The following is a 10,782-nucleotide window of genomic DNA, read 5'->3' as shown; positions in this document are numbered from 1 at the left end:
ATCCATCCATTAAAATCTCGAAACAGGGTTGCTGGAGAGTATTCCAGTGTCTCAGGCCGAAAGCATAGAAACACCCTGGACGGATGACTAGTTCATTACCAAATCTCAAATAGGATATTATTAAATTATTTTATTTCTGACAGATAGGGAAACTTAAAAAGAAAATGGCATCATCTGGCTGTTTATTCATTATTATGCAAGCAATCACATGTCCTAATGGTCTAAGACATTAGCCAGTACACAAACTAAGACATGAGCACCTCTGGCTTGTCAGACTTGTGTTGTTCATTTCTGTATTTCCTCTACGCGAGCTGCAGATTTTACAATATTAGTTAATAAACTTTTCCAGCCTACATCATGAAGGCAGGTCTAAAAGTAGGGAGTCTTACAGGGAGGGAGAGAGAGAGAGAAAACTAGAGCACTATCATCTGGCCTCTTTTTCCAAGCAGAAGCAAAGATTTGTGGACAGCGAGCTGGAGTGAAGAGATAGAAGCTTGCCGTGTGACTTTTACATTTCCCTTAATGCCTGAGAAGTAAACTAAACCAAGGCGTTAATTAAAGGGCAGAGACACTTTCAAACTTATCTTCGGAGGCCACCATGCTGGAGGACAAGAAGACCAAGGTGAAGATCACCTTCCTGGTTATCCTGGTGGGCATCTCGTCCATGTTGGCGGCGGTGGTGACGGACCACTGGGCGGTGCTGAGTCCCAGGGTGGAGCGGCTCAACACCACCTGCGAAGCGGCCCACTTCGGACTCTGGAGGCTGTGTAAAAAGAGTATCTTCATTATGGAGGAAGACCCTCAGGGTAAAGGCTGTGGCCCTATCAGCCTGCCAGGAGGTAAGGAAGTTCACATCCAAGTTATTTCTCATGACCGTCATTAGCACATGTCCAGCCGTGTCGTCCGATATAGCCCAGAGGCATGGATCTGTCTTCTGTGTGAAGATTTTGGAATAGCACCTCATTCATCTTAAGTTTTGTAACGAAATTGGGGAGCAGAAGAAGCCAAGTCAGGCATACTTCCCCTTGAACTATTTCAGATGCCACACTGTCTCTCAGACATCACATCACAGAGATTTCGTGAATATTTCCAGTTCAAGGTGAAAAGTTTTCTTCTCTAAATTCAAAACTTAATTCACAATTTAGGTGGGAGTCTGTTCCTCAAATTGCATTAAGGGTTTATTTTAATTGCGTCGTTTTTAAATTGCTTAGTGAGGTCATTGACCAGAGCGCTAATGATTGAACGGGCGTTGATTTGCAGTTTCTGATGTCATTGGGTTGTTTAAGGCTGTAAGGTGATTTACGAGCAGATCTGTGGATTTGAATTAATGGAAAGGCAGATGAGCTGAATCTACCTGTGGGACACAGGAAATAACTCGAACGTTCTTTACGCTGCTCTTGGGACGGATCAGCCTCATTTCTTTCCTACACCCAAGCTCATGAGGTCAAACAGATTGAGAAGAAGAAGAAAAGAGTATGAAAAAGTAAATGCAATTCACTTGTATGACAGTAAAAACTGTATGCTTTCATTGACAGAGCACTGAATATCTGCCTTGATACCTTCTGTTCCTGACAAATAACCATCAACTGCATTCTGCAGATATACTTATGTCAACATTTGCAAGGCAGATGGCAGGTTATAGATCAAATGTCACACAAAAAGATCATAGTATTAAGTGGATAAATGGAATGGAGGGCTCAGAAACCACACAAAAACTAGGGTAAAAAAAAGTAATTGGATCCAGGCTGCCACCTGTGTAATCCAGGGCGCAGTAAGACCAGGATCCTCTTGTCATACATCAGGAAGAACTGTCGGGATAAACAGAGCGATCCGTCCCTCCATGTGTTCCTGTGAATGTCTGGGTAGGATCTCCTCCTTAAGCAAGGCCCCAAGATTTAAAATCAACCATGAATGTTGAAGGCAAAATGACAACAGCCTACAGTTCCAATTCTCCATCAAAGTTATTTATCTTAGACATGTTTACAACTGTGCGCAAAATCTCATCAACGTCAGCCTCAGAATGTAGTCTCTATGCTATTGGACCATTTATGTACTGAAGACTCATTCATCTGAGGTATATTCACACAAAATGGCAAGAGCTTTCCAAAAGCAGCAAGCTCAAATCTGATTGGCTTTATGCAATTTCCGGAAATCAAAATTTTGCACAATGGTGCACAGGTTTTTGCCAGTCCTCAAGGAAACAAGGCTGCTATAATGAAAACTTCTGAAGAGAAGGAGTCAAGGGTTTGCTTGCTTAACTAGTTGCTTTGAGCTGTGGTCTTTGAAAAGTTAAGAGTTTTAAGACCTTGTTGCAAATACATTAGTTGTCCTTAAATACATGTGCATTGCACTACTCCCTGTTGAAAAAACCAGCATATGCTGGTTAGGTATGTTTTGAAGCATGTCAGTGGGTTTTAGCTGATTTTTTTGTTGGTCCTGAGCTGGTTATAAGCTGGTTATGAGCTGGTCCTGAGCAGGAGCTAGTTGCTTAGGACCAGCAAATGACCAGCTTAAACCAGTTCAAACCAGCTACCATGCTTCAAAACATACCTCACCAGCATATACTGTTTTTTTCAACACGGCTCTCAGGGATATTTGAAATTTAGCCACACTTAAGCATCATGTAAAAACAGTGGTGGGCCAAAAGTGAGTGGTTCTTGACTGGAATAAGCTTTAGTGTGTGGTAGACTTTATGCCGATAGTCAAAATTCAGATAATCAATAACGCAGACTAGCCATTATTCCCTCAGATCTAAAATATAATTTCAGAGGTCAGATTATTAGTTAAAGTCAATATCAGTAAGAATGAACAAAATCTGTGCTTTTTCAAACATTTCCCGTATGACACTGTACAGTACCAGCACAGTTTACTGATGTGCAGCATGAGAATTCTCCAACCCAACCCCAGAGCTCTCATTTTAGACCATTAGGAGATAAGCAGTTCAATCAGGTGGAGGATTGCAGTCTTGGCAGACACCTACTGATATTCCTGCCCCGGTGGCAGAACTTGTGCTGGCAAGGGTTGGAAAGCACCTAACCCTGAGGCTCCACGGACACCTTGAAGAGCACAGCCGTTTAAAACGACGGCCTATGAGACAAGCTGTGGCCCAGTTCACACTGCAAACACAACTGCCTGGGGAGTGGTTAGATTTGGATAGCCTCTTGAATTGCACAGAAGAAGCCATAAGCCAAAACATTAGCATTTAAGCAGCTATATTCCGGCTTGCTCAATGATTCTTGGCTTCACTCCCAGACCTGCTTCTCACAGAGGGAAAATAAGAGCTATGAGTGTTGGCGAGACTCATCAAGTTCTTCGAGGGAATCTAGCATTTCACACTCATTCAACACTTAGGTCTGTTAAAATGTCTCTCGATCTTCCCAGTGCTGTTAATTATGTTAAAACAGCCATTTCAAGTGGCTTGAAACAACTTGAAAATGGAACCACTCAGTGGATTCTGATACAGTATTGTGGGATATAATTGTTTAAAGAAATGTATGACTTTCTTTCTTCTGTGGAAGACAAAAGAAGATATTTTGAAGAATGTTAGATGCATCAAGATGTGTCATGGCAGGATAGCAGATGGTATTGTATCTTGTTATTGTTACCAAAAGCACTGTATCAAGATTTTCAGTAAATGACTTAAACTTCAGTTTGTTCATCACAGAAAGTTATCATATGGCTTCAAAAGGCTTACAGCACACAAGTCATATGAACTACTATTAGGGGCAATTCACACAGAACGTGTTTTTCCATTCCAATGCGCTACTTTTCCATTGTTTTTCTATGTAAACATGCTAGACGGATGCGTATGACTGTTGTACTCACGTCTTTTTCAGCTCCTCGCTTATGAGTGATGTGTTTTTTAAGGGGACAAATGTGCTTTTTTACCCACCCCTCTCTTGCGTTTTTTCTGTATTCGGTGGTCCATTACCATCATAAACAAAACGAATCCACTGCGTCCTCAGTGGCTCTGATGTTGGGATTCTTATGTTCACTTTTACATCCAACTACAAAACACCAGCACTGCTTACGAGACATTGTTGTCACTATAGCTGCTTGAGCGTGGAGAAAATGGCGGACAGCATACTGGCCGAGGGCGGAAATATGCTAATACAGGACAGTCTGTCAGCGGTTGTGGGCGGGGCTTGAGCAGTATGCGGCTTGATAATTAAGACTGTTTAGTTTTTGGGGGGATAAAAAAGGAGTGAATTAATTTTTATCATTGTAAGGTGGTTGTGTCCACACACTGTTAAGACACATTTATACGCAAACACCATGTAAAACTAAATTTAGCATCCGATGTAATGTCAAGTTAAAAGAATTTTTACACAAAGCACCACTCTTCAATTCTAGTCTTGTGGACCAATCAGAAGACCCCAGGGTTGCAAGATTTTGTTTACAGTAGCAAGTTGGTATGGCAACTGTTTTATTTGACGGCAACATGACGGAAGAGACAATCAGCGCTGCGTTTTTTCGAAACCATTCCTGAGCACTGCGTCACGCGTTTTTAGACGCAAAGACACATTCTGTGTGAACGGCCCCTTACAGTACTTCAGTGGTGCGCTTTTGTCATTTGTGGAACTTGAAGGTCCCTAGTCACAGCATTTGTTCGTTGTGTTAAAAAAGAGTTGCGTGAAGATCCATTGTGAATATTTTTTTGTGCTCCACCGAAGAAAGAAAGTAATTTGTTTTGAACAACATGAGGGTAATGATGAGGTTAATGACAGAGTTGTTATTTTTGGATGAACTATTCCTTTAATACCTTTTTGTTGCAGGGGCTTTATCTCAGTTTGTCAGCCAAACTTCTGCAAAGGCACAGAGGCCCCGGAGGAAGCCTTCCCTTGTGTGACCCAGATATGAGCACCCTTAGCGGGTTAGCTGCTTTAAATGTGTCCTCCTCCTCTCACATTGACCCAGAATCTAACGGTCACTCTACAAGTGGACAAAAGAGGACACCTCTGTTTTCTTGAGCCACTGCTCCATATTTACCAAAATAAAAGCAGCACAGCTGCCTCACGGTGCTCGAAAACCTGCCAGGCCCGGTGGTCTGTTTGCTTGGGCCATGAAAGGGAGGGAGCTTTAATCAAGATGTAAAAAACTAATATGACAGCCACTGCAACCCAGCAATCGACCTCCTCCCTGAAATAAGTGCTTCCATTAACAAAACTGCGAGGTCAATGATACGCCCCAAATCGCTATTTTCGGTTCCTCGTTTTGTGCGGTCGTGCAGCTGAACTGAAAAGACTCACGCTGTTCTTTTTGAGCTTTAGGTACAATAATGCTGAAAAACAGATCTGCCTACATGCAGAGCAAGGCGCATGGCACAGGTCTCGCATTCGATACATGACAGGAGAAAAAAATGACAGATTTGTATCTGGGACTGATTTGTGATCGCTCTGTCCTTGTATATCTCTGTCAGATGGATGAAGGATGCTGACAGGCCTACCGAAGCAAGGCAGGTGAAGAGGACATAAAAAGACTAGGATAACATGGAAGGATGTCAATGAATCTCCACAATACACACTCGACAACTCTCTATTGCCGCAAAGGGCTCGAAACAGAATTAAATCAAGTCTCGCATCGTGGGTTGAGGGTATTGAAATGCTAATGCAGGGCTACACAACTGACCACGACTCAACACGTGTATTAGCCCACACATGGCACCAAACATTATGGCCAAAGGCTCTCAGAGGCCACAACAGCTTGCGCTAAGGGCCTGTGATGGGAATAGTCAAATAAGCTGAGTAAATCACGGTCTAAAGCAGCATGGCACGATGCATCCCAACCCCTCACCGCTGTCAGTCTGCCTTTACTAATAAAGCTAAGACCAGCCTGTTGCTAGGTAACCTCCCCCAACCCCCCGCTTGTGCTAGAGATTCTTGGTCCAGCGTAACAAAAAGCTCCTCTGTCAGTCTTTCTCCCGGCACAGGGGACGCTGAGGTTGCTTTATGAGTTTAATCTAAAGATGAGGTTCCTACCGTATGAACTCTTATATAACATGACTTTCCCCATTGCCCTGGGAGATACGAGAGCGAGGAATCATTTCGCGATTTTGTGGACCTGTAACCTGATGAATACATAGGCGAGAAGCTCATTTCTGTTAATTAGCCCATTTGGGGGGTGGGGTATTAGGCATGCGCAATACAAAGTGTTGTTTTGTTAAGGCTAAATAATGGTAGGAAATGTTACATTTCATCAGCTAATTTGCCTTCCGGTCCAAAAAGCACATACAAATTGTGCACACTTTCAGGATCCTACCAGCAAGAAAGCTTGCACAATGTAATCACATGCTCTCCACACATAATTCAGAAATCATGATCCATTCGATGGACGCACAAGAATGCCTGGCTTGTTTTCGAGCACCCGGCTATGTCTCTGGAGAAAATGTCAAGTGGGCTCATTGGTAGTTTGGCTGCATCGTAATTACAGGCTACGGCAGCACCTGCAACCCTCAGCTACAATCAATGTTTTCATCTTGTTTTGCAGTCAAGAACTGCTCCTACTTCAAACACTTCACATCAGGGGAAGAGGCTGAAGTTTTTGAAGTAAAGACTCAGAAAGGTAAGGTTTTCCCCCTTTGAAATCATGTGTGGATAATGCGAAGGTTTCCACTTAAAACCAAGCAGAGATGGAGGAAATCAAATAAAATTTGTTAAATGTTTTTTTGAAATGATTGATTTTAATTTGACAATCAAAATAATACATTTTCTAAAAACATTCCATCTGTTTACCTGCATGTCATGTGACCATTAACCAAAACTCGAAAAATTAAAGACCAAAAATCAATAAAAAGTAACTGTAGTCAGATTACAAGTATTTTTAAATGTAATATAATCTAATTACAAAGACCTATTTTTTGGTATCTGGTTACGTAATCCAAAAAAAACAGCATTGCCCATCCATGTTTACACAACAGACATGAATGATTCTGCTTTCCCAAGCAATTTTACTTTGCCCAATAAATGTTAAACCAATCCCGTTAACTTGCAATGAAGGAGTGACCCTCTGAACGACTTAGTAATACATAACAACAGTTTTGCATATGCAAGTACTGTTCCCAACATATCTATTATTTTTAAAAGTTATGCTATATACAGTAAATACCTTGCTCTTAGCTCTCAGTTAGACATAATGTCCACCGATCTCAGGCAGTGCAATCTGGCAACCAAATATGGCCACTGGCATTACATTTTCTGCCTACTTGAGCAGAGCGCATCTTTGCTATTTCACGCTCTAGCTCGGTCATTGAGTTAAAGTGGAATAAAGCCTTGTCTGAACTTGATAAAGTGCTGAATAAAGCGAGACGTGAAGCAAAGCACAAATGCTTCATCGCCACACATTTCCTGAGCCACATCCTAAAATGTCAATACTCATTCACGCTATTGATCTGTCTGTATTACTAATTAATGACACGTTAAACGCAACATTAGTCTAGAGGTCAGACTGATTAGCCAGATCATCTGAATTAGCAGAGTAGATGAAGTCATCCTTGAATGATCTACTTGTGAATACAAGGTGCAGTGAGTTGTTTGGTGAATGCAAGCTCTTTTAGTGAAGCAGCAGCCGCAATAAAAACATTAACAACAAATGAATTTGGACAAATAAACATAAACCTATCAAACACGTACAGTTATTGTAAGCTTGGATTCTCATTCAGGCCTCGTTAGGAATCCAACCTTTTTAACCTTGAAAGAAATAAACTATTAATAATCAGTGTTGGGGGTAACGCATTACAAGTAACGCGAGTTACGTAATCAGATTACTTTCTTCAAGTAACTAGTAAAGTAACACATTACTTTTTAATTTACAACAAAATATCTGGCTTTTACATTTGCTATAAATATAACTTTTTATATTAAACACAAACAATCAAGCACCACTCATAAAAAGTAATGCAAAATTAATGTAACGCATTACTTTCCATAAAAAGTAACGTAATTAGTTACTTTTTTAGGGAGTAACGCAATATTGTAATGCATTACTTTTAAAAGCAACACTCTTAATAATTATATTTTAGCTCTCGTACATCAGAATACACACAACGCTACAAATCGTCAAATTCGATATTCTTTCTTTTTGTTTCCTTTAGCATGCTAGCAGATTAGCCTGCATAGCAAAGAGCATAGCACAGATTTACTTCTCCATTCACTTTCAATGGCCGGTCATTTTTGACAAGTGTGACTTTGTGCAATTTTGTACAAAATAAAAGCATTTAGAAGCCAACATCCTGATTAAACATTAAAGCACACTAGTGTGAGAAACATAACATTTTCATAATTTTTGATCTCATATTGTAAAAATTATTAATAAAAAAAAATTCACTCCAAAAATGAGGTGCCTACTTTCAGATAAATGAGGCCTACGATTAATAAGATGAAAATAGAAACACAAAACCAGTCCTAAATGAAAGAAAACAAGACAAAAAGAATTAATCCAATATTTGGTGATAATATAGCATAATGACAGATTTATAAGCAGTTGTTTGGAGTCCGTGGGAACACCACGAGTGTGACAGGAGTCCGAACACAACTAGAGGGTTAAATACTGAATTAGGTTTAGATGTGGTAATATAAGTAGGATTCTCTGTGACAGCTGTATACCAAATTGAAGCCGTTTTAAAAAACTATTAAATAATAATGTTGCCATAAGATCTCATAAGACAGGAAGACACGGGGCCTCCATTATAAAGTGTGCTTAAATTCACGCCAATGCTCATATGTGACTCTGGAGAACACAAAACCAGTCTTAAGCAGCACAGTTATATTTGTAGCAATAGCCAAAAATACATTGTACGGGTAAAAATTATCCATTTTTCTTTTATGCCAAAAATCATTAGGATATTAAGTAAAGATCATGTTCCAAGAAGATATTTTGTACATTTCCTACCATAAATATATTAAAACTTAATTTTTGATTAGTAATATGCATTGCTAAGAACTTCAGTTGGACAACTTTAAAGGCAATTTTCTCAGTATTTAGATTTTTTTGCACCCTCAGATTCCAGATTTTCAAATAGTTGTATCTCGGCCAAATATTGTCCGATCATAACAAACCAATTTTGAAAAATTTACACTTATGACTGGTTTTGAGGTCCAGGGTCACATATTTGTAAAAACTGTCTTTGACGTGGAAAAGTGCTTAGCGTCACATCAGGGTCTGAGCAGACGTATGCACGTTTTCTTGTCGGAATACGGCAGGTTTTTGAAAATGTATGCTGTTCTTGCAGCTCGCTGTTCTAAATTAAAGACTTTGGATGATGACTGGTGATCTTTTACATGTTAATGACATTAATTAGGAGTCGTTTACAAGGCAGAGAGCTGAAACCATTCAGTTGCGTGCAAGTTCAAGATCATTTGTGATTCATAGATTTCATATCTGAAAGAGACGTGTACGTGTGTTTTCTGTTCGTACGTTCATTCTATGAATCACACATATGCATATTCGAGAGATGATTGTAAGATCAAATTTAGGATGGTTTCTGCACAACATTTTATAAATGAGGCCCAAGGTCTTGCTTTGATCCGCTCTCAGACTCTCTGTGTGATTTCCTTCTGTCAGAGTACAACATCTCAGCTGCTGCCATTGCCATCTTCAGTTTGGCCTTCATGACCCTGGGCAGTCTCTGCCTCCTGGGGGCTTTTGGGAAGGGCAGAGACTACCTGCTGAGACCAGCTGGCATGTTCTTTGCTTTTGCAGGTAAGAACTATGTTAAACGGAATATATCTTCTAAATTTTTTTTTTTTTTTAGCATTTTGTGTAATTTAACTGGTACCATAGGCCTACTTCTCTCATGTACACTGAATATTCATAGTTCAAACAATACTGTGGTATGGAGCCGACTACCATATTATATGTCTAAGAAAACATGTTATTAGCATTTATATTAGTTTTCGTGGTTGTTGATACCCTTGTGTAAAAGAAGTACACTTTTGCATATTTTTAGTATTTATGGAGTACTTATTTGATGTTTTCTGACACTTAATAGCATTATTAATGCAATTATTTGCAATAATATAAATGCATTTAGCATAGTTTTTGACCCACTTAAGTAGGACTTTAAGTACATCTTTGTATGTAATTTTATAATTACTTATTGCCAATTTTTTTTTAAATATGATTGACTTACAAACTTTTAATTTGATATTATTATAAAGTGCATTTTTTAAAAGTGTGTGCATAAGTGTCATGAAAGTGTGTCTCTTTCAGTTCACTTAAGTGTATCAGTATCATCGGCAAGTAGTTTTTAGAGTTATACTTTCAAGATGTGAAGTATACTACAAGTGCACATTCAACAATTAAGCACACTTCTTTTTGACAAGGGTGATTTTAAGACACCATCACGATTACAGCTTGCTACATTCATGTGGTAGCAACTGGTCAAGTGTCCTGTAGGTCGAAAGCAGCCGTGAGCATTTATATGTACTCAAGGACTTGCAGGACGTTGTAATTTAACGCCGGTGAATCAATAGTCTAGAAACCCCCGACACCAACCACAAAACCACCATCTTTATTCTCCATTTAACCTCTGTGACCTTCCTCACCCTCACAGGTCTGTGCATCGTCATCTCGGTGGAGATCATGAGGCAGTCAGTCAAACGCATGATTGACAGCGACGAGACCATATGGATCGAGTACTACTATTCGTGGTCCTTCGCTTGCGCCTGTGCCGCCTTCACCCTCCTCTTCCTCAGCGGCATCAGCCTCCTCATCATCTCCATGCCACACATGCCCAGAAACCCCTGGGAGACCTGCATGGACGCCGACCCTGAGTCCATAGACTAG

The 10,782-nt window shown here is 40.1% G+C and overlaps 1 protein-coding gene across 1 annotated transcript; it reads left to right on the top strand.

The window, feature by feature from the left end:
* Positions 1 to 598: 598 nt before the first annotated feature.
* LOC306864365 (voltage-dependent calcium channel gamma-1 subunit-like) lies at positions 599 to 10,782 on the top strand (the record flags this gene model as incomplete). Its single annotated transcript, XM_079408355.1, has 4 exons — positions 599 to 839; positions 6,487 to 6,561; positions 9,559 to 9,696; positions 10,550 to 10,782. 4 exons carry the CDS (start codon positions 599 to 601, stop codon positions 10,780 to 10,782), a joined length of 687 nt encoding a protein of 228 aa, XP_079264481.1.

Source organism: Barbus barbus (assembly GCF_936440315.1).
Source record: "Barbus barbus genome assembly, chromosome: 4".
NCBI lineage: Eukaryota > Metazoa > Chordata > Actinopteri > Cypriniformes > Cyprinidae > Barbus > Barbus barbus.
This window is presented reverse-complemented; position numbering and strand designations above follow the sequence as displayed.